A 24,407-nucleotide genomic window follows, 5' to 3' on the forward strand; every position below is an offset into this window, starting at 1 on the left:
CCAGTCCAAGCCCACAGCAGCAGCCTGCCCTCCCTCGTGCATAGATCTGGGGGTACGTGTCCCCCCCCATGCCTTCCCATGGTGTGTGCAGCGGCAGAAGCTGTTCCCACATCCCCTAGACAAGCTGCAGCTCCATCCCATGCCCCGCCCTGCCCCAGCTGTGCAGTGCCTGACCCTACCTTAGCCCTAGTGCCAGCTCCACTCCCTTCCTCACTGTGGGGACCTCAGTCTGCCCCCCCACAACAGACTTACCAGCCAGACGCTATTCTCCGTACTGCAGGGCTGTATATTGGAATCAGCTTGTTATCAGCCAATATGGCTCGTTAAAAATCAGCCATCAATACTGGCCCAAAAAAACCTCTTATCGATGCACCTCTAATATTGTTAGATCTGTGTGATCCCTGTTTGAATGCTCTCTTAAGTTTAAGAGTGTCTAATAGTTTATCAGGAGTTGATTAGACCGTATTAGACTTGGAGAAAAATAAAATATATTCCATTAAATATCTAAATAAACTACACAAATAAGATAGTTTGGATTGATTGGCCTGAATCTTAGGGTTGTGTACATGTAGTACATCATAATTTCAAGATTCCAGATGAGTAATTAATGAGACCCAGAGTCTGGATCTTGGATTTTGTTAAATACAGTGTAAATGAAATGAAGAGACTTTGCTATTCCTTTTTTTGATATCAGTCACTTTTTCAGATGCATCAGCATCCAGAGCCTATGATTCATGTTGATGCATTCCTTTATGATGACGACTTTGTTGATTCATTGTGTGAGGAAGGAAAAATGAGTAGAAATTATTGTGTGGCGTGTGGATCACACAAGACTGCACCTTTAGGTAAGCACTGTATTGGGAGCCATAAACAAACTGTTTTTAACTAAAATTGTTCACAAGAACATCCAGCTGATAGAGGACTTTGTCCAAACTGGCATTGTCTGCAGACCATATTATTCCCCGCTCTCTGTGGGGAGGGAATGCAAAGAGCTTTCCAAATACATGGGTCAAACAGATATATTCGCAAGTGGCACTTTCCATTCATCCAAAGGAGACAGGGCTGCTGGAGAGGAAAATATATAGTGCAAAAGCCAAAGATTTCTGACACAGCAGTGTCATTCTTTACCTGCATATTGGGGAAGAGCACCAAAAGGCTGAAGCTACAATACCTCCTGAAATTGCTACTAAATGGGATGTAGCTCTGGGGTGTCCCTAGTAGAAGGCAGGACATTTAAGTTGCAAGGCTTGAGTACTTTATTGCAATAACATTCAGGGTCAAGGTTTTACAGAGTTGCAATTTTAAGCCATGTCCATCTAGGAAATCTGTAGTACCACTACTTTGAGACCTGAAGTACTATGATCAGTGGCAATCCCAAATTGTTTAAGTAACTTCACTGCTGTTATGATGTCACTGGCAAGCAACTATAATTATTAGAGCTGTACAGAAAAAGGTAATTCAGTTTTTTGGAGGATTTCAAAATTCTCCTTGAAAGGGAGTATAGCCCTAAATCTGCTTAGCAGATTCCCCCAGAGCTACAAAACTTGGGGTTCCCTGCTCTAGGGAGGCAGGCGTTCAAGAAACCTCGAATATTTTCAATGATGATAAGTTCTATGGAAAGCTTTGCATTGGTAAAAACTGCTCACCCAACACTTTTGTTCTTTTCTTATTTCCCAGAGTTTATTTCTCATTCCTTTTCCCTCATGGAGCTGAAGTTTCTTTATCAACATGTATTGCCTGACCTGACAGGAAAGGCTCTGGTTGATGTTGGCTCCAGGCTCGGTGCAGTGCTGTTCGCGGTAAATCTAGCACAGGAAATCATATTCTGTGACATACATTTTCCTTTTCTTGTTGCCAGCTCTCATTGTTCCAAACTGTATCTTGATCTGAGAGGACAGATCAACAGAGAAGAATGTATAGCTTGACCACAGTGGGAGGTGTTTATGTTCAGTTCTCCTTCAGCTCCCCTTAAAAGTGAAAACACAAACCATTGCATTTATTGGCCAGGAGTCTGTTGTCCAACAGCACAGGCTATTGCTGTTGGACATTTTGGCTGTTCTTCTGTTCCTTACTTCTCAGTCTCTTATTGGTAAATTAATTTGTCTTTTTCTGTCCTGACCATATATTTTCTTGAGGTTAGTGAATGCCATTATGAAGTTACCAAACTGCTAAATACAGAGAGAAGGATTATATACTACTTAAAATATGTTGCCTTATTCTGCATTTTTAAAAATGCATATAAAACATTTTATCAGGAAACTCAAGTGCAATTTTGATTGCTTTTGGCACAATTGGTGTAACATATGGCCAACAGCAATGCAAAATATGCCTAGGTGTACATTATAACAGTTAATACACCTCACCTTTTTCTCAAAGTCATTGGCTCTTTACACCCTAATACTGGAAACACTTGAACGTGTACTTTTACTCATCTGAGTGGAGACTGCTCAAGAATAAAGTTACTCCCATCTGTAAATGTTTGTGCAATCAGATCCTTAAATGGTAACACTTTGCTGTTATGCTTACTGAATTTTTTTTGAAGCTCTGAAACAGTTATGCTGGTAAAATGGAAGATAGCCTCAAGAGGAAGGAGCAACGTAGTTAAAAGAATAGGTCTCTTTTTCATCAGATTCTTGGCTCACATTTCAGAAGTGGCAATTTGCCTCATTTTCTCTGCACAGGCGACTTTTCTGGCCATAGGGTTGAAGGGCTTCAGAAAGCTATAATAATCAAGTTGTGGTACATGGACATCTGAAAAATTCTGTATGTTTGGCATACTCTTTTTTGTCTTTCCTATCATGAGCTAGATGTAATTATAGTGTTCATTGTAAATGAAGCTGCAGTTAAAGCTGGAGCTTTTTATCCATTATAGCCCTAAGTTTTCAGGCATTCATGCTATCTCAGAAATTTTTCCTCCCTTTGAACAGAATCTTTCCATAATCGCAGTCGAAAGGTGAACTACTTTAGAATAATTTTGAGTTATTGATGGATGGTAAAATATACATTTACATTTTATATGCCTATACAAGAAGTACTTTTATACGTAGTGTTGTTCATTATAAGAGAGATCCTGTTCTGAGTTCGCCTATTGCAGTATGGGCACAAATTTGTCTCTCATATACCATCTTGTGTATTGAATTCTATATATATTTATTGGGTGCCGAAGGGGGGAGGGGTTGGATTTTACTGTTTCATAGATATCTTCCATCTTCTCCCTAAATAATACAAAAAAAACCCCACCACTTTGTAAGACTGTTATTTTATTTTTGAGCTTTTTCCCCTTGTTGCAAATTACTTCCATAATTCAGTTTATACTGCTTTAATGTTTCCTGTCTTTCAGCCAATTTCCATTTATTTACCAACTGAAGTGTAAGAGCTAGATACGCAGCTTAATTTCCTTTATCTTATTTTGCCCTCTCGGCTCAACTCCTTCCTTTGAATGGTAATATTGATAAAACATTAAGTGTAACTGCCAAAACAGAGTCTTAACCTTTAAAAAAATTGTAGCTGTCCACTCTAGTGTATTTCCTATCCATATTATTCCAAAATGACTTGACTTTACCCAATAACATTTTTACTTGCTTGTAATCTTGGAGTTTTTCACTTTGCAGCATACTTTACCCTTATTTTTTCCATTTCAGGCTACTTTAAAGACACCTCAGTTATTATATTTTCTTTCCTTAGTACAGGGCTGTCTTTACAGCTCAGCATTCCAGTTATATGGAGTGGAAATGAATGCAGACTTTTGCCACTTGCAAGAAATGATGATCACAAAATACCATTTCACTGACAGAGTAAAGGTGACTAAATATATTTTGCAATGTCTATATTTTTAACAAACTGTAATATAAATTAGAAAATCCTATTTGGCGATAAAGACCGGTGAAATCAAAGGTGTTTTAGAGTGTCTCTCCACCTTTATCTTTTCAATTGTAAAAAAACAAAAGCCTCAAATCCAAAAAAACTGATAAACAAAATTAAGTAACTTCTTTCAAAATATAATAACACTTACTGAATCCATTACCTTTATCTGAATCTGGCTCAGTCTGCCAGCAGGCTCACAACAGTAGCTCATAGCCCTAACTCAGTGGTGTTTTGGTCCTGTGGGCCAGGTGAATGGTGCTGGACCAGTCCACAGGCTGGATCAGGCTCCAGGAGCCCTGTGCTGCCCAATGTAGCACACAGGGCCACAGCCCGTGGGATTCCCCACGGAATTTGTGGGGAGCCCCAGAGGCTGAATTACACGGTGCCTGGAGGCAGGATCTGACCCACAGGCCAGGGGTTGAGCACCCTTGTCCTAACTTCTGGTTCTGAATAAAATCAGTGCCACTGAATTTAGTGAAAAAGAATCAAGCCAATACATGACACATGTCTAGAATAATCAAAGCAACTGGTATGTGGGGTCTCCATCTTTTCTAAAGAACAGAAAAAAGAAGCTGCCAAGGATTTGTATTCATGTAAAGCTAAAGGATGGCAGGCTACCAACACTGTCTCTTGCATGTCTTTATTTTCTTGAAACTGAGGATTTCAGTTCATGTTAGTGCATATAGTACATTAGGAAAAACAAGGTATGCTCCAAGCAAACTCATGTAATTAAAATGTACATTTTTTCATTCTCATAATGAAAAACAGTCTCTCTTATGGGTATTGTAGTGAACTGTAACAAAACATTGTCTAAAATAAAATTGGTGAAATCCCGGCTCCAGTCCTTGTCCTGCTGAAGTCAATGGGGATAATTCCTACTCACTTTAACAGGGTCGTGATTTTCCCCGTTTTGCATACACAATTTAGAGTGGAGCTACACAGCTGCTAGGTGCTATCGCTGCTCAGCAAATAAAATAACCCATTAAGAAGATACTGTGCTGTTCAGTAGAAATAACAGCATAAACTATTTAATCCCAGTTTAGTACTGCAGTGCTTTACATGTGGTCATACCCAGCCTATCCAAAATCCTATTTTTGCAAAGGTTTCTGACATGACTGAAACATATCAGCAAATGAAATTGTACTGTACAATGGAATATTCTTCCAGATTCATTCACTGGAGATTGCGGATATATATTTTTGCTCCTGAGACATTTTTTAATCTGGAAAACATACACCCTCTTAAGTGGTAGTTTTTCTTCACACCTTGTAATTCTGTTGAAATGTTAGTTTTCAAAGCAGAGAAATGAAAAAGATGAAAGCATTTCAAAGCAGTGCCTGGGGACTTTACTATTCAGTTCCCATTTGATGTTAATTGTGTCATGTGACTCCTATTATCACACCTCTTTGAATGGATCATTCTTGGATTTCAATGCCTTACAAAATGAATCCTGTCTCTTTAACTGAACCTCTGTGGAGCAAGATGTTAGCAGCAGAAAACAGACACAAGCCATTTGGTTAAGTAATCCATAGGAGGCCAAAAGTTTTGGAGGAAAAGAAGTTCTGCTAGTGATTAATATTTTCTGCCTTATTTTTAATAGGACATTATATCATCATCCTAGAACAAGAGAGAGAAATGATTTCTTTAATGGCAGGACTTTTATCAATGGCTCTTAGGTTGTCCTGTTCATAAATTAAAAAAGAAAAAAAATAAGTGCATGGAAGTCATGCTGGGGCAAATACTTGATGTTGTGGGGAAAAAAATAAAACAAATAGAAGCTTAGGTAAACTGAGGTGGGATTCAGGAACTTACTTTTACCCAGGAAAGGTGCTTAAATACATGTTTACCTTTTAATTAAGAGCCCCTAAATTCAGTGGGCTTCAACACATTTAAAATTAAGCCAGTTGGTTAACACATTCCTGAATCCAGGCTTGAAATTCTAGGGATGTCACTAATAAGAAAGAAAGTAAATTGGTAGTGCTTTGTACAATTTCTTGCATTACACACACAGCTGTTTGCCTGCCTCAGCTAACTTTTGAAGAGCCCCCATATTTGAAAGCTATCAGTCCTTTGGATTTGTATTCAGGGGTGCTTTAACTTTTGTACAGTTTTTTGGTTCACTAATTATTTTAGTGCCCTAAAAATCAAGCTTTTCTTTATTTTTCCATTTCAATGTAGAAAAAATCAGCCTCCTCCTTTGATAGGATAACATGTACAGGTAGTATGCAAACATTATTTTATTTTCTAGATAATACAGTAAATGATTTTGAAAAACTTTTAACATAGAGGACATGAAAAAAACAATATTGTAGGTCAGATTTGAGATTGGTTGACATAGTCCCTATGAATTACTAATTAGAAAAGAGTATATTACAATTTCAGGAAGGAAGACTGTATAAATATTCTTACCAAAGAAGCACTGATCAGAATCCCACTTACAGCTTACGTTTACTACAAAGTACGAGAGAAACTCACAATCAACCCTTTGACTCTAGTTATCTGGATAAATTATATATAGGATAAAAATAACCATTTTTATTAACCTTAGCACTTTGTTACAATTAAAGCTAATATAGAAATATCTGGCCATAAGTAAACACACACCAAGGTATTTTGGTAGTGTTTGGGCTCTGTTGCATGAATCAGTGCTAAATTTAGCACAACTCAGTTTTCCTTCTTTCCTCATTTAAGCTGCTACAGTGATATATGGAATACCTCTTCCTATATCACTTGGAACAGCATAGTTCTACATTTAATTTGTGGGGAAATGCCTCAGTAGAGGAAAGACATCTTTTTTTCTTAATAGATATCAACAGGATTTAAAACAAACAAAATAGTGGCAAAAATGATGTCTCCTTTATACAAAGATGTCATATTTTCCTAGAGAATCCAAAATTCTCCATTGCTGAGCCTTGTGGTAATTGTATAAACACTAGATTAACATAACAAAATGTGGATTATCCAATCTAGTGGATTAGTGTGAAGTATCATCCCATGACTCATTTTTTTATTATATAAGGTACCTAAATTACCCATTTTCTTAATTCTCAATCTCTGAAGTGCTGACTAGAAAAGGTGAATAGGTGCTAGTGCCTCATCCTTTATCAATAACTTTTAATAACATTTCTAGATTAACAAAGACATTGGTACAGTGTTGAATTTCAGAAATTAGCCAAAGTATCTGTTTAGCTGCAGGCAACAGATCTCATCAACTGTCCCTAAGCATAGCATAGCAGAGTGGAAGAGGACCAGGATGTCAGCAAAAAGAGCAGTAAATGCACTGCCAACATTGCAAGTGCCGCACCAATAGCCGCATAACCACTGACGCTGCCCCATGTGTAGCTGCCTCCCAGGGTGCTCAAGTGTTCATTTTTGCCTTTCCTGTAAAGTACATGTTTTGTTATCTTCTTTTGGGTGGATAAAAACAGTCCTTTCCTCAAGGTTTGAGGACATGACATCTCCAGTGTTTCCAGAATGTGGAATGAGAGTGCAGTAACTAAACTTAGGTTCTGAGGACTCAGCTAAGCTCTGCTCCTTTTGCAACCAGTGCAACCCTGAAGATGCATTTCAATAGCCTCATAAAAGCTTTAACTGAATTAAATCCTTAATGGAGATAAATAAGCACAAGTCACTAAAGCAGAAAATTCATTAACTAAAACTTCTGTACTCAAGTGGCATTCAGCATATGAGGCCAAAAGTGGGCAGATCATATTTTTATTCAACATAATGATTTAAGAAGTTTAATTACTAAAAAAATCTTTTTTCCTTAACACTCACTTCAGTTAGTTTATTTTTGTTTTGCTTATCACAAACTTGAATGGTCCGTCCCCTTTGATTATCTGTGACAGATGTTGGCAATAGATGCTCTGGTCTATTGACAGACTTCATGTTGATTTAAAAAACCATGCAACTTATTTATTAATTAATTTACTTCCATCTGAAATTCTTCTTTTTTCAGGTGATTCATGCAGATATCTGTACTCAGGCTTTACTTCTTCAAAATGCTGATGTAGTTGTAATGAATAATGTTTTTGAATATTTTCTTGACAGCCTGGAGCAAGCCAGGTAAGCTGTGTGTCTGAGCAAGTAATCTATGTCTGGCAATGTGTTTAACCTTTTGAGTTATGAAAATCTTTCATGTTGTGTTTCTTGAAGTTACACACACAATTTATATGAAGGAATAGCTTTTAAAATGCCTTCACTTGATTGTCAGATAATTTATTCTACCAGTTTTTGTCCAGAACATTGCAGTAGTCAGTTAAAATAGCCCCCTGTCTTCATAAGGGGTAATTGAATGGTCCAAGAGTTGCTGTAATAATAATTGATACTAAAGTACAAATGACAAATCTTTGAAGTTCATCTGCTTTTGGTCACTAAGTTGTGTAAGTCGCTTCTTGGCCTCTTGAAGGCTCAGCTCTAGTTTAGTTTCATTTTGCATTGAATGTGTTTCTTTTTCTAAAAGAGATCATCTTGCAATCTTTAAATACCATATTTACATTTCAAAATGTGTTTCAGAGCCTGGGAATTTATTAGTCAAAATGTACGGAAAAAAGGGTTGTTATTAGTGACAGTCCCAAGCCTTGAAGAATCTCTCTCAAACCTGCAGGTTTGTGATTTTTTTTAAACAGTTTCTAGCAGATATGTTTTATTACTTCTTGTAAAAGTTGCTTTGATACTTAATCTGCGTTCTAATAGTTAATATTCAGTAGCACATGTACAGCTAAGAGAATTTAATTTGAAGTTTAGATCAGGCACTTAAAAACTGGGACTCTTGGTTTTATTCCCAGCTCTGCCACCCATTTCCATGGTTTTGCCCTTGAATCCCAGTGCCTTGCTTTTCCCAGCTATAGAATAGAAAACTTCTTATTAGCCTAACAGGGCTATTCTGAGATTTCATTCATGTAATGCCTTAACTCTGAGGTTCTCAAAGTACCTCATACTCTGTTTCAGTGTATAGCCTCAGGTCTGAAAAAAAAAGACTGAATTAACCCAAATTGTGCTCTTAACCAACCTTAGTGTAAACTACTCAAGAAGTAGTATTGGTGTGGTATTGGCAGTTTTAAACACAATAGTGTTTAAAACTGATTAAATACCAGTTGTGTGGTATTGGGAGTCCTAAACCTGATTAACTCTCTTCATTTTCAAGTCTTCTGATAGTCAACTTGGGGCCTGCTATTAGAAGCCATGAAAACTAAGAAAACTGGTCATGGGGGGGCTGTTATACCATAGTACTGTGCATTTAATGGGGATTGTTTACAGTTTACACATCATTAGAGAGCGGATGCTTTAGCAAACGTGTCAGTGGGAAGAATTAAGTATTTCACTGGGCTACTGATAGAGTGGCTTACTGGATATACAATATTCTGCTTTAGAAGAGTTAGAATCAGCTGTCAGCTGTGAAATAGATCTTCCACCACAAGAAAAAGAAAGATGCACTTTGACTTCTGGAAGGGACAGGGGTTAGACAAGAATAGTCTGAGACAAAAACAAGATTGATCATGAACCTCCGTGTGTGGGGAAAGAAGATACCTGCAATAGTCCCATAGTTTCTCCTGCTGCAGACATCTAATACCTTATATTTATATAACCTATTAAACTATGCCTTCCAGTCAGGAAGGCTAACTAGCTCTTTCCAGTCAGGAACCATTAGGCTTATTCACTTATATACACGTATATGCAGAAAGTCAACTGAAATGTGTTATGTTTAGATGTTCCTTTTGAGGTCAAATAATATTTCTAGAAAAAGTTTAACTTATCTATTCTGAATAAATTATGTGTAAGCACTCTCTTATTCTGCTCAGTCCTTGGAACTGCAGCTGTTCTCAAAACTGTTAATTTTTGTTTTCTTTGTTTTAGATGAACATACAGCTCAGTCAGTGGGTAGAAGAGGTGCAGTTGGACTATGATGTGTACGTGGAAAAGGACATTGATAGAGAAGCACTTCAACAAATTCATTTATACAAGATTCTGTAATGTGCCAACCTGTTTACTTGTAATAGTGTAAATTAGGTAGTCACTTGTTTGACACAGAACTCATTGCTTTCAATGGAATTTGTGTGGCAGGATGAAGTTTGATCCCTATATCCAGGAAATATGGCAAAAAAAAAATCTTATAGTTTATTTTAGAAACTACATGTTTTTAGTAATGAAAAAATGATGAAAATGTGCTTTTGAGGGCATATTTGGACGTGTAAAATTTCTTAAAGAAATGTTCTTCATGTCAGAATACCACATTGAACTTTAGCTAACAGTTCTGCCTGTGGCTGTTTTGGACATAAGTATTTGGAAGAATGACTGACTGCATCCTGACAACCAGGGAATCCATCTTGTGCACTGTTCATTACGGTTAAAGTTAAATACAAGCATTTCAAATGGAAAATAATGAACCAGTATTAATAGTGAGCCAGTATTAATTGTGAATGTGAATGTTATTTAATACAACTTCATTTTAAAGTTATATTATATTGCAGTGGTGTTGTTTTCTTTAATACCAGCAACTTTACCTTATTGACTTTAATTTTGTACCTATGAATTTTTTTCTTCAAGGAATGCATAGTAACTACAGAACCATATATATCCGTGTAGAGAGAAAACACTGTCCTGGTCTATGGCATTTTTGTGGTAATGGTGATCTTCCCCATTTGCTGAATTGTCCCTACAGTTGGCTATTGATGTAGCATACTTAGCGATACATAGAGAATTATTCAGATGTATTGGTTTAACTCTAAAACAGTGGTTTTCAGACTTGAAGCACCATTCAGTAGATTTGAGGTACCCTCAGAAGGTGCCAGCTTCTAATTTTCACTCATTTTTTACTACTCATTTTCATTCATTTTTTACTATAGAATAATAATAAGTAGTTCTGTTGCAAAGAACTCAGAACATCAGTGGGGGGTGGGACACACACAACAGCAAGGAATAGGAGATGCTCTGTTTACCAGCGCACCCCTTAGAGTAACTAGGAACAACGGCCACAAACTGATGGAGAGCAGATTTCGGTTAGACATTGGGAAGAACTTCTCCATGGTAAGGGTTGCCAGAATCTGGAACAGGCTTCCAAGGGAAGTGGTACTCTCCCCTACCTTGCGGGTCTTTAAGAGGAGGCTAGACATGCACCTGGCTGGGGTTGTCTGACCCCAGTGCTCTTTCCTGCCCAGGGCAGGGGGTCGGACTCGATGGTCTGCTAAGGTCCCTTCCGACCCAAACATCTATGAAAGTCCACAGCCAGTCAGAATGCTTTGAACACTATGAATTCCTATTTAGCATCTCTGGGTTTATCCTGTGAATTATGTTTGCACACCCAGTAATGCTAACATTGTGTCAACACCCTGAGACACCCTTGAAAGAATTTCAAGGCACCTCACTGCTCTAGGATAAGAAAATTCCTCAATTTGCTCCAGTCTTACTAGTGGTAATAAAGTGGTATTATAATGGGTTAAAAAGCTGATAGTTCTTGACAGGTGGCATGACCTAATACCATCTTTGTGATGGGGTAAAACAGGCATGTCAAACATGCTTCCTGCAAGCTGGATCTGGCACACTGAGGTGTGCCATGTAGCCCCCAGGGTTTTTCTCCATCACTGCTAGAGCTGCAGTGTGAGAATGGCCAGAACCTTGGGGTTCAATGCCATGACAGAATGTAGTGTTTTTAGTTGGTGGCTTTCCCCCCTTGGATGCTGGCCATGCTGACAGTGGCTGCAGTAGCTAGGGCTCTGGGGGCAGTGTGATGGTGGTGTTAAATTCCTGACTGCCAATGCTGCAGTGCTGGCAGCTGCAGCCAGAAGCCAAGTGGTTCAGATCCAACCCACAGGGGTCTCTAGTCTTGATCTGGCCCATAGGGCCAAATGAGCTTGACACTCCTGTGTAAAATATTGGCAATACATAACAGGATCTGCCCCTGACCTATTTAGAAAGTGAAGAGAGCCTCCCATACCCATCAAGCATATACTGATATTTCAATTTTCTCTTCTAAATATATAAGGCTTCCAGTCTGTTGAAAGGCTTCTCCATTTTAGACAACACTGAGAATCAGTACATTTTACTGATTTCAGAGTTTCTGTCCAAGAGCATTGCCAGTTTAGAAGCAGTATTACAACATGTCCTGAAGAATGCTGTATAAGTTATAGCCTTTCAAATGGCAAAGTCCAACATTGGATGCTGCTCTTATTGTTCTAATGACTTACACATTAGCAAATTACATCTATTAAGAGTTGGAATCATAGAACAATAGGGCTGGAAGAGACCTAAGGAGGATCTCTTGTCCAATCTTCTACTTAAACACTTCCAGTCAAGCCCTTGTCTAACTAGCTCTCAAAAACTTACAAGGATAAGTATTCCATAGCATCTCTAGGTAAACTATTCCAGTGCTTAACCATGAATAATAATTAGTATGGTAGGCAAAACAGAGCAACAGTCATTAGGGACTTCACAAGACATTAAGTGAATAGAGGTTTATTACATGGGATAGAGTTTTATTTTGCAGGGGTGGGGAAGAGGTAGAGGGGCAGAAGGTCAACTCTCCATTTGTTTTTGAGTTAGGAGGGTTGTAATGTGACTTTGAACTTGTGCCCAAAGGCTGGGATGGATGCATTTTTCAGATGTTTTTAAAATAAAGATGGAGACTTTTGGTTTAACTTTTGTATTTGTTTGGATTAATTGACCTGGTTGCATTCCTTGCAGGATTGATCAACTAAGAAGGGACTCAGTGGGGCTAAACACAAGATAGTGACAGTGCGAGGTTGTTGTGATCAAACTACAAGAAAGGAGCAGTCCTAAAAGAAGACAGAATTTAACATGCATTTCAGAATGAAGGAACCAGCCCTACAATAGTTAACTCAAGAGAATGTGGAGGTTCTAACTTGCAATAAGGTCTCCAGTAAAAGGAACAGATTGTATATAACTTGGTCACAGAAGGCTAATATAATCATACCACAATGTGAAGGGGAAAAAACACCACAGTGTATCACATGTTAATTCTCCTGCAAAGAACGGATTGCTTTTTGGTTTTCTCTGCCTTTTGGTTGATCTCTGTGTAATCAGGCTGTATCTTTGCAATTTTGTCTTCATAGTAAGAGGAAAAAAAGCACCAATTTTACCACTATCGTCTGTTGGCATGTTAAGTCCTCAAATACTTTAGTTTTTTTATGTTACTACTAGGTAGAAATTTCAGTAGAGGCAGGCTGGAGCAAATCACTAGCACATTTGATTACATCTGGATCCTGTGACTGTAAATATCATACATCTGGAGATCATATGCTGTAGTGGGCATTGCAGGGAGGCTCCTTCTGCCTCTTTCAGAAATGAGGCTTAATTTAGAGGTGAGCCCAAGCTAGTTTCATCTGTCACCCTATAGAGGTGACATTCCCCCTCACTTCCAAAATGCTGGCTGCTTTTTTGTTCTTAGTTCTGCCACTGGTGTTTTGTATGGACTTGGACAATTAATTGCACTTTTCTCTGCCTCAATGTCCTCATATGAACATGGGAATTATAACACCAGCCATGATGGAGAAGGGGAGCTAAATTAATTGGCTAATTTGCTTTCTTCAGATGAAAGGTACTACCAAAGCGTGAAGTCAAGCCAGTCTTTGCCGCTATCTTATAGGAGGAGGACTGAAAACAGCACTTCCTGGTGGTAAGTTTTATTTTTTCTTGAGAAAAATATTTTGGAAAATGGATCCTATATAACCCACTCAATAGCATTTTCCGCAGTGCCCTCACATACCCACAGATATACTGATTTTTTTTATTTTTTTTTCCCTAAATTCTCATCTACAAGAGCAGTAGCACCTGGTCTACCACTGGTGACGCTACTGATGCAAACTCCCTTCCAGCTGCCTGCCTGTGGCTGATGCAAGTTCTGTGCAAAGTAGCAATGTGACCTCTGGGTACAAAAGAAAAGCAGGTCTATGTGAAAAGCAAGATGTGCTAGCGTGGGGGTCAGCAACCTGCTGCAAATGTGGGTCACAACTTACAGTCCAGCTAGCGCTGAGGGCCACCATTCCCATCTGGCCACTCATAGGAGCGGGGGCTACAGTCTTCCACCCTTCACTTGGGCTGTAGCAGCATGCTGTTGGCAAAATGTGGACTGAATCAAATGGTTCAGGAATCAGCCTGCCCTTAGTAAAGTGTAAACTGCATTAGACCTTTGCAGGCTGGATCTGGCCTGCAGGTGATAGGTTGCTGATCCCTGCACTAGAAAATGGGGCAGGCTGTGATGCATGCTGTGGTCTTGATTCAATCACAATATCCAACATTTTAAAACTTGCTGCCATAATTTAGGGACCCACATCCAAATGTAGTGGCACTTTCTATGCTCACTGAGGTCAATGTATGCTGCAGACACTGGGCTCTGAAAATCAATCTACTCTTCTGTAGGTCACAATACTGGGATTTAAAGGCCTAACTTCATATGTACAATTTTGGCTTCTACAAGATACAGCTATTTGAATCTTAAACTGATCAAAGACTACTTGGGGTCTTCAGTAAAGCAAGGAAAGCTCCTAGGATTTGCGGTGGTAGGACGTGAACAGTGAAGTTTTAAGAATGATAGAGGACTGCACAAAAAAAAGTGTTGTCAGTATTCATTATAGTTTGAAGATTTTTTGGGGGCAGCCTGATATTGAAAATGAGAAATTAGGCTGGTCTTCTTGATGGGGGGTTTCTTAGACTAGGGGTAAGTAGGTAACATTTTCTGGCTGCAGGCCAGGATGACCCATCCCAAGTCAGAGAAATGAGCCAAATCCAGTGGTTCCGTGGGCTAGATCTGGCCTGTAACCTGTTGGTTGCTGACTCATTTTACATAATAGTTTTAGTGGGGGCTAGTAACACCTGCTTAGTAGGATTTAGGCACTGAGGATTTTTGGACAGGAATGGAGCAAAGTAAGTGATGCTCATTTCTCCCCCATTTTCTACTTTTTTATTATTCGCCTTTTCCTAAGTGTTTCCTTTGCTCTTTTCTTCTCTCTGCTACATTCATTCAATTTCTTCTTTGTTCTCAACCTTTTGTCTGTCCCTGCCTTCTATATTCTTCCCCAAGCTGGTGCTCACCTCTAACGTCACCTGAGGTGAATAGAAAAATGAGCAGCAGCCCTTAGTCAGGATTACAGCCAGCTGCCTGTGATGGTGGTGTAGCTGAGTTGCCACAAGACCTACCATCCACCATCAGAAGTGGTGGAAGATATTAAAAAAATAGTGCAAAATTATTAAATTCATATAAATCCTGGCTTTTTAAAAAATGGACTTCTATCATAGATGATGCAATCCTTAACTGCCAATAATTTTGACAAGTGAGCTCTCAAGCATTTCCACCTTTATGCTGTTATAAATCCTGTGTACTAGAAGTGCGTGTACTTGTAGAAATGCTTTTTCATAAGTGCAAGGAAGGAAAGAGGCAACATCAGCAAGTGAACTTCTGTTAAGTGAGCTTCTAGTTCAGTTGCAGCACAGTATTCAATTAGTGCTTTGAAGTGGGGGTGGGATTTAGCCTTCTCTACTAAAATGTTTTGAAAATCGTTACCATTTAAGGCAGTCTCATAGACCTAAAAAGCAAGTATTTCTTATGCAGAAGGATATGTATGAGCCATGGGGACAAATCTGCTCTCACAGGGCTGACTTTGGGGATATTCAGAAGAGGCAGAGCTGATTCTTTTAGAGCCATAGACCGGGGCGTCAAACTCACCCTGCACCTTCCCACCTCTCCCCCACCCCAGACCAGATTCAGACTGTGGGGCTTCTTGTTGGTCAGATCTGGACCTGGTGGCAATGGGGCCAGTGGAAGGGCAAACATTGGCGGCTGAACCGGTGACAGGGAGCAGGTCAAATGGCAGGAGGATGAGCAAGGATGTCAGCACAGCTTTTGTCCACCCCTGGCCACTGACGGCTATGCCCTCTATCCCAAGCCCTGGATTCCCCAGCAGGCCCTGCCCCCTGCCAAGGCCAACCACAAATTCCCTGGCCCACCAAGTGCACCAGAGGCTGGAGGGAATGTCTCTGCAGGCCATACGTTTGGCACCCCTACTATAGACAATTCTGCAATCCCGATTTTTTTTTTAAGGCCTCCTAGGAGCACGTTGCAGTTCCCCCACACACTTTCTGCATGCCTGTTCTGTTCTGTACCTGAACTTTTTTCACAGTATAGCCAACCCCAAAAGCTAAAATATTATATGCATCAAACACCAAAAAATGTACAATTCTCATAGCCATATTATTTCTGTGGTACCACATTAGATGTTTTGTGTTTCTCACTCTCAGATCTGACTGTCAGCAGTATATCTCTCCTTTCCCTGCAGCTGTGTGTTTCACCCTTTCTGGGTCAGCTCCGTGTGGTCCCTTTTCTAGTCCTGGTGTTGCCAGAATGCAGAGATCAGAGGGGAGAGGGAGCAGAGGGGAGCTGACACATTTTTCATCAGAAGCAGCAGCATAAATGTCCTGAGTTGCTGGGTGTTTTTGACCTCCAGCCTCTACCCCTGAAATGATGGGCTCTCTCTTCCCCCTTCCTACCCAAAACCCTGTGAGTACCTGAGGGGGGCACAAAGGTGTTCTCTTTGTTTCCTTCATTAGGTGTGAATAGGTGGTGTTAGCCAGGAGGGAGGAGAGTGGGGAGGACAACTAACTGTAAGTACAGGGCAAGGCTAGAAACAGAATAAAGGCCAGAGCTTCTCAGGTGAATGGGAGATGCCAAGAAGGCCTAAAATAGAATTGCCAAATGCAAGAGGCTAACTGTGAATTATGATAGTCAGCAGCAGCTTCACTAAAGGTTCAAATCCCAGTTGTACAAGGAGATGTACATGCAAGGAGTAAGAAGTAGTCCCTATCCTGAAGTGTTTACTATCCCAACAGTGGATGGGAGAAAGGAACTGTGATCCCCACCTTACAGAAAAGGAACTGAGGCTTATGTGATTATTGTGATAATGCATGCACACAGCCTGTTCTGGTCATTGGCACAGGCACTTTTGGTGCTTGATATGTAAATTAAGCTTGGGTATATTGACCATGAGATTGTAGACCTCACTATGTTGATAAACATTCCCTATTTAAAAAATAGCTTTAAAATAAAATAAGTTTAAACAAAAACTGAAGAAGATAAATAGAACATAATGGGGTGGGGGAAGGGATGTTGCTGGCAGCTTCTTGGCAAGATGTTAAGGCAATAGAATGTGGCCAGAAACTCCTTGATTGATAGATAAATACAATAAACAAGGACATTAGCAATGAAAAGGATTTGAGTGGAGACTCTAGATGAAGTTGCCAATACTATACAAACAAGAAACTAGTCGAGAATGTTAGCAAGTTAAATAGAAAATCATATACATATATGAAGCTGAATAGCTTACATGTAAAAAAAATAAAAAGAAACCAAAATATGCTCATGCAGAATTCTACTTGCCTAGTCAAAAGAGATGAATAATAATTTCTGTCTAGAAATAACATTAGGGTATTTCTTTCTTTGTCATCTGCTTTTTGAAGGTGGGTGAGCAGATTGTGTGCATGGGCTAGTAAATGTTCATGGTAAATTTATAAAGTGTTTCAATGCATTTAGAGTTCAATGCATGTTTCAGATGGAAACTTTCAAAACCTGAGCAAAAGGTAATGAAATTAAATTGCTATTATTCCAGGCAACAACTATAGTAGTATCATACCTATGGGAAGTTTGTACATGTGTGAGAAATATACTTCTAGTAGTGCTCCATAGAAACTTTTTACTAACCCACATCCTGGATTAAACACCTTTAGAAGCCTGGATCGATGACTAAATAGGTTACTCTTAACAGCCTGGTCACATCAGAGCAATAGCCCAGTGACTAGCAGATCATCATCAAAAGTTTTGCTAGACTTGGGCAACAACTGGGACACATTGGAAGGTTAGGGATTTTATCATCAACACATTGATAAAGTATTTAAATATGACACATGGTGTTGCAATAAAGTGATGCTCTGATAGCAGCGTGCTTACTATTATTAGTAACAAGCTTCACTTTCTAGCTGAACTGGTAGATTATGACTGCCTCTCCTAATATGACATAATGGAAGCAGAATTAAAAAACATTTAAATAATATTAAAGTTCTGTTCAGAAAGGAGAAGTCCTCCAAAATACATACAGCTTTTGACCTTCATACACCAGGGCCAGACCATGGAGTACAGTATGTGATTTTTATTATGACTTATTTTGGACCTTATTGTCATTTGTCTTGTAATGCCAAACCGAAATTGCTATTTAGGTCAGACTGCTGTTTTAGCACACCTGAAGCCAGTGCTAATTCTGTCTGTGGACTCAGCAACACATTCTTTCTTTAGGCTACTACTGACGTTTAGGATGTATTGGTGTCACAGCAGCTTTCAAATGAATGTTACCTGTACTGTGCTGCCTGTGTCATCACTCAGAGGGTCACACTGCAGGCTGCCCTGTAGTATAGATATACACATGGTGGCTTTAAATGGGCTCCCTCATGCCAGTAGCAGTCTTTCTGCAGTAGCATGGAGTTCAATAGCAGATTAGTCTGCCATTCTGAGGAGGCTAAAATAGTTCATGTGGGCCTCTGTGCAGCCAAAACTGTAGTAACCAAGCTGATTTAAGGTAATCCTGGCATGTCTGCAGTCTGTGGTATAGATGGACCTGTAGTGTGAAATGGTTGATGCTGAAATTGGTTTTGTTCCAGTTATTGAGGCCAGCAATAAACAAGCTACAAACATCACTTGAAGGACATTCCAATCTAATGAAGTTCTGTAAGAATATGTATTGTATTTCTGTAACTGTATCTACACCATGCATATGATGCTCAAAGCAGGTATTGGACTGACTTCAGCTCCCTGGAAACCAAGTTTTCTCCTGCTGTCACAGGAATGCTTTGCATACTTTTCTATCATAATGAAAGTTTATTATTTATTATTGTATCTCTGATTCATATGAATTTAAAGGCAACTGTTGCACTGGGGTTGTCAGATACCATATTTGTCCAGGAAGGCTTTGGAAGCAATACATTTTCTCTGAGACAAGTATATGTTAGAAAAAAAGGCTTTTTTCATGTTTGACTGAAAATGGAAAAATCACAGGCCCAATAAGAATAAAGACCATTTAATATAAAAGCTGTTCCTGTAAACTAGTTATCTTCAGAAAGCACTTTGTTTTCTTTCTTATCTTCAGATGAGATACAAAGTACAGCAAGTACTTCTCAAGAAATGACATTGAACTGGGAATGATTAGGTTCTCCTGAAACCTTCGAGTTGTTCAGAAAACAGTGAGTGCTGAGTACACTTTGGCACTATCAGAAGGCATAGATAAGCAAAAATATTCAGTTAAATGGATAAAAGTATTGGACCAATGTTCTAGGCCAGATCCTTTCTAGTAAGATGCGACTTCAGTGGATTTTAATTGGTTTACATTAGTTAAAGATCTACCCCTTCATCTTTAAAAGGCCCAATGGTCTGAATTAAAGTCAGATGTTTAACATTCTTTGAAACCACAGGGACCCAGGATCCAGATACTTTTGGATAATAATCTTCATTTCATCAGCATAGTTTTATAAGGACTATTAATTTTGTTACTGAAAAGATTTCTGTCCAGGCAGAACCTGCTCACCATCGAGGCTTCCATCCAGGTGGTGCTGTGGGGACTGCGGCTTGCAGGTTCCTGCCAGCGACAGCCAGGTGGGAGAGTGCCTGTGATGTGAACTGTGCCTCTTGGTCAGGGGCGATGCATAAGGGGTGCACATAAGTGCATGTGCACCCCCTGAGCATACCAGTGCACCCCCTGAGCGTATCAGTGCACCCCCTGCAAAAAGGCGCCACCGGCACTGTCTGCAGTACCTGCGGGCACTCGCTGCTCAACACCCCACCGCCAGCAGCACCTGTGGGTGGTCCATAATCGTTGCTGGCCACTGCCAATGCTGCTGGCAGTGCCTGCGGGTGGTCGCCGACTCCTGGTCAGCACTCACCACCAGCCCCCTGCCACCAACAGTGCTGGCGGCATCTGCGGGAGCTTCGTCACTTACTGCCACTAGGCTCTTGCTGCTGCCACCGTGCTCCCGCTGCCGCCAGCACAGTCATGCCCCCCCAGCCGCCAGGGGCATGCGCCATTCATGCTCTTGGTGGTGTCCCTTAGACAGCAGGTAAGAGAGCTATGGGAGGAGGTGGCAAGGTTTTGAAGCATCTTCAGCCATAAGAAGTTCATTGATTCAGTGGTGTAGGAGATCTCCAGGACTGCCGAGGAACAACTGCCAGAGGTAGTGCTGGGGAAGGAAGAGACATGGACTCCCAGGAAGGTGGAAGCTGTAAGTATGTGACCTCTGGCAGCAAGCAGAAGTCTTCATCCCTGCTTGCAGCAGTTTACCTGGAAAACAGAGGTGAAGGAACATGTTCCGTCAGTGGAAGATGACAGACCAGGCCTCCCCAAGGTTGGGAGGATCAAGACCACTGCCACCAAAAGGAAGCAATGGATGGTGGTGGTTGGAAACTTCCTTCTGAAGGGGAATGGAGGCATCCATGTGCCAGCCTGACCTGTGGTCACAAGAGCTCTGCTGCTTGCCTGGATCTGAGATGTCACAGAAGGATTACTGAGACTCATCTGGCCCTCTGACTACTACCCCTGCTGCTCATCAATATGGGCTCCAAGATAATGCTAGAAGATCAGATCCTGAGCAGATCAAAAGTGACCACAGGGCTCTGGGTGCAAGGGTGAAGCAGACATTGGGCTCAGGTGGTATTTTCCTCAATTCTTCCAGTCAAGAAGAGCCTGGGAAGCAGTGTATGCATCCTGCAGATCAGTGCATGGCTGTGTGGAAAGTGTCACCAACAGGGCTTTGACTTCTTCAACCACAGGCTGTTCCAAGAAGAACAATTGCTAGGAAGAGATGGAATCCACCTGATGAAGAGAGGGAAGAGCATCTTCACAGACAGGCTCAGTAACCTAGTCAGGAGGGCTTTAAACTATTGGTTCACCAGGGAATGGAGACTAAAGCCCTGAGGTAAGTGGGGTAGTGGGTGACCTGGAGGAGGCAACAGGGAAGGCCTTCTCATTCTTCCTGAGAAAGTAGGGCAATCAGCTAGTCACCTCAGATGTCCATACACAAATGCAAGAAGCTTGGGAAACAAGCAGGAAGAATTGGAAGTCCTTGGACAGTCACAGACCTATGATAAAATTGAAATAACAGAGACTTGGTGTGATAGCTCACAACTGGAGCATTGTCATGAATGGGTATAAAGTGTTCAGGAAGGACAGGTAGGCGGAAAGAGAAAGAGGAGCTGCTCTTCATGTAAAAGAGCTATATGATTGCTCAGAGACACAGTATGGAGATAGGCCTGTTGAAAGTCCCTGGGTTAGGGTCAGAAGGGAGATCAACAAGGGTGATGTTGTGATGGATGTCTGTTATAGACCACCAGGCAAGGAGGATGAAGTGGATGAGGCTTTCTTCAAACAGCTAGTGGAAATTTCCAGATCACAGACCGTGGTTCTCATGAGGGACCAGGAGGACATCTGCTGGGAGGGCAATATAACAGTATACAGGCAATCCAGGAAGTTTTTGAAAAGTACTGGGGACAACTTCCTGGTGTAAGTGTTGGAGAGGCCAGCTGGGGGCTGTGCTCTTCTTGACCAGCTGCTTATAAACAGGGAAGATTGGTGAAGAACATAAAAGTGGATTGCAGCTTGGGTAGCAACAACCATTAGATGATTGAGTTCAGGGTCCTGAGGAAAGGAAGGAAGGTAGGAAAGCAGCCAGCAGAATAAGGACCCTGGACTTCAGAAAAGCAGACTTTGACTCAGGGAACTGATAGCAAGATTCCCTGGGAGACCAATCTGAGGGGGAAAGGAGTCCAGGAGAGCTGGTTATACTTTAAAGAAACCTTACTAAGGGCATAGGAATGAACCATCCCAATGTGTAGAAAGACTAGCAAGTATGACAGAACATCATACTTGGCTTAGCAAGGAACTCTTCAATGAGCTAAAATATAAAAAGGAGGCTTACAAGAAGTGGAAACTTGGATAAACAATTAGGGAGTCACATAAGAGTACTGCTTAGGGATACAGTGCACCCTTGTTGCAAGAAGGATAACAGCATACTGGGCTGCCTCAGTAGGAGTGTTGCCAGTGATTATTCTCTTCCATTTGGCACTGGTGAAGCCATAACTGGGGTGTTGTGTCCAATTTGGCCCCCCCCCACCACAGAAAGGTTGTGGACAAACTGGAGAGAGTCCAGAGGAGGGCAACAAAAATAGAGGGCCAAAATGAGGAGAGGCTGAAGGAACTGGCCTCATTTAGTTTGGATTAGAGAAGGCTAAGAGGGGCATAGGTGGTAGAACGGGGGGCTAACCTTAAGGGTAAAAAAAGCATACAGGAAGTGGAAGCAGGGGGTAGCTAGCAAGGAGGAGTACACTTCCTTGGCCTGCACCTGCAGGGAGTCAGTCAAGAAGGCCAAGGCAGCTCTAGAACTCAGGCTAGCGGCAGGGATTAAGGACAATAAAAAGTCCTTCTTTAGGTACATTGGGAGCAAAAAGAGGGTGCAGGATAGCATAGGACTCCTACAGGACAGGCAGGGGGGGTTAGTGACAGATAGCAGGGAGAAGGCAGAGCTCTTCAATGAGTTTTTTGCCTCCATCTTCTTAAATAGGAATCTAGACGAGCCCTCAATATGCATTACGGACATCAACAAGGGGAACATCAGCCATCCAATGGTCAGTGCCAACACAGTAAAAGAACACTTGGAGGGACTGAACTTGTTCAAATCACCAGGACCGGAGGAACTCCACCCACGGGTAATTAGCAAGTGTCATAGTTGAACCATTAGCAAGGATACATGAGCACTCATGGTGCTCGGGTCAGGTCCCAGAGGATTGGAAGAGGGCCAGTGTCCTCCCAAACTTTAAGGGGACGAAGGAGGATCTGGGGAACTATAGACCGGTCAGCTTTACCTCTATCCCTTCCTCTATGCTGTTCAATATCTTCATCAGTGATCTGGACGAGGGGGTGGGAAGCACCCTGTCCAAATTCACAGATGATGCAAAAATATGGGGTGAAGCTAACACCCTGGAGAGGAGGAACCAGATCCAGGCTGACCTCGACAGGTTGGGGAAGTGGGCAGAGAGCAACAGGAGCAATTCAATAAGGACAAGTGAAAGGTGCTGCATCTAGGGAGGAAAAACTGCCATCATACCTATAGGCTGGGGGGCAACCTTCTCAGCACCACTGAGACAGAAAGAGATCTTGGAGTCACTGTTGACTCCAGGATGAACATAAGTTGTCAATGTGATGAAGTAGTCATGGGGGGAGGGCAGATTGAGGCCCCAGCGGTGAGGGGGGAGCGGGGCACAGGCAGGAGCAGGGACTGGGGTAAATGGGTCCTCCCTTGCCCCACTCCCTCCTTCCCTACTGGGGCCTCAATTTCCAACCCCCACAACAACCCTTCCTACTCCCCCTGCCCTTTCTCCCACAGACTTATCTGCTGGGGTGGTGCATGTGCACACGCTCACTCCCCAATATTTTTTTCTCCCTCTGCCTATGGAGAGGGGATTTAATAGCAACCCTTCAACTACCCGAAGGGTGCCTACAGTGAGGATGGAGTTAGACTGTTCTTAATGGTGGCAGATGACAGAACAGGGAGCAATGCTCTCAAGTTGCAGCAAGGGAAGTTTATGTTAGATATTAGAAAAAAAACTCTCTCTAGGCAGATAGTAAAGCATTGGAACAGGTGACCCAGGGACGTTGTGTAATCTCCATCCTTAGAGGTTTTTAAGATCTGGGGAGACGAAGCAAGTTGGAGCAGATAACCTCCCAAGGTCCCTTCTAACTCTAATTTTCTATTATCCTGTGATTTTATGACTGGTACTAGAAGGATATTAAAAAATATGTTGGATTTTACATTTTTCATTCCTGCGTATCTCAGCACGTCAACCTGACATTCTTGTTCTGAATTAACAGAATTTTGTTGCAGCGTCCACGTTTCATAACTGTGTATATGGCTCAGCTCTTGCAAATAATGAGAGAGGTTTTATTTAGTAGACTAGAAAAGGGTATTTTAGTGGGAACAGACAGCTCAAAATACCGAACATACAATAACAGAGGAAGTAATTTCTATGGATTCATGTGATGTTGCTTCATGTTCTTTGAGAGGTGATTCTACCCCTTCCCCAACCCATGTAAAAGGACTAGAAAAGGCCAAGAGCAGGCTTGGGAAGAATTCTTCTAGTGCAGGCAGTGCACAAGTTTATGCAAGACTTCACAAGGCCTAGCACAGAAGCTACATAAAGCTGCCTAAAGTTTTGCACATACTCAATGCAGGGGTTGTCAAGCAGGAGTACACATACACCCGGGGGTACTTGGAAAGGTGTTAGGGGGTACGCATGGGCAGGGACAGAGTGTCACTACCTATCACCCCATGCTGCCGCAGCCCAGGAGTAGGGCCAGAGGGGGGTAAGGGCAGTGGCTCCCATCTACAGGCTGCACAGGTGCTGTGTAGCCAGCCAGATGCATGCAGGGACAGGGTGCTCACATGCAGGGGCTGCCGCCACCACCCCATGAAAGCCCCACCTCACTCCACACCTGGCTGCCACCCCC

The 24,407-nt window shown here is 41.4% G+C and overlaps 1 protein-coding gene across 4 annotated transcripts in view; it reads left to right on the forward strand.

Moving 5' to 3' along the window:
• The window catches only part of LOC109298670, a 32,296-nt gene extending 21,978 nt beyond the window's left edge, over window positions 1–10,318 (forward strand). For 3 of the 4 annotated variants that reach the window (XM_019518895.1, XM_019518897.1, XM_019518894.1), the window contains exons 3-8: window positions 707–845; window positions 1,678–1,799; window positions 3,690–3,800; window positions 7,823–7,929; window positions 8,380–8,470; window positions 9,721–10,318. In XM_019518895.1, coding sequence (XP_019374440.1) covers window positions 707–845; window positions 1,678–1,799; window positions 3,690–3,800; window positions 7,823–7,929; window positions 8,380–8,470; window positions 9,721–9,837 — 687 coding nt within the window. In that variant the 3' untranslated portion in view covers window positions 9,838–10,318. Of the gene's footprint in view, window positions 1–706; window positions 846–1,677; window positions 1,800–3,684; window positions 3,801–7,822; window positions 7,930–8,379; window positions 8,471–9,720 lie in introns of all 4 variants that reach the window. The other variant, XM_019518896.1, reaches the window with a different exon arrangement.
• The last annotated feature ends 14,089 nt before the right edge of the window (window positions 10,319–24,407 follow it).

Source organism: Gavialis gangeticus, unplaced genomic scaffold, assembly GCF_001723915.1.
Source record: "Gavialis gangeticus isolate Ggan-Ray unplaced genomic scaffold, GavGan_comp1, whole genome shotgun sequence".
NCBI classification, from domain to species: domain Eukaryota; kingdom Metazoa; phylum Chordata; order Crocodylia; family Gavialidae; genus Gavialis; species Gavialis gangeticus.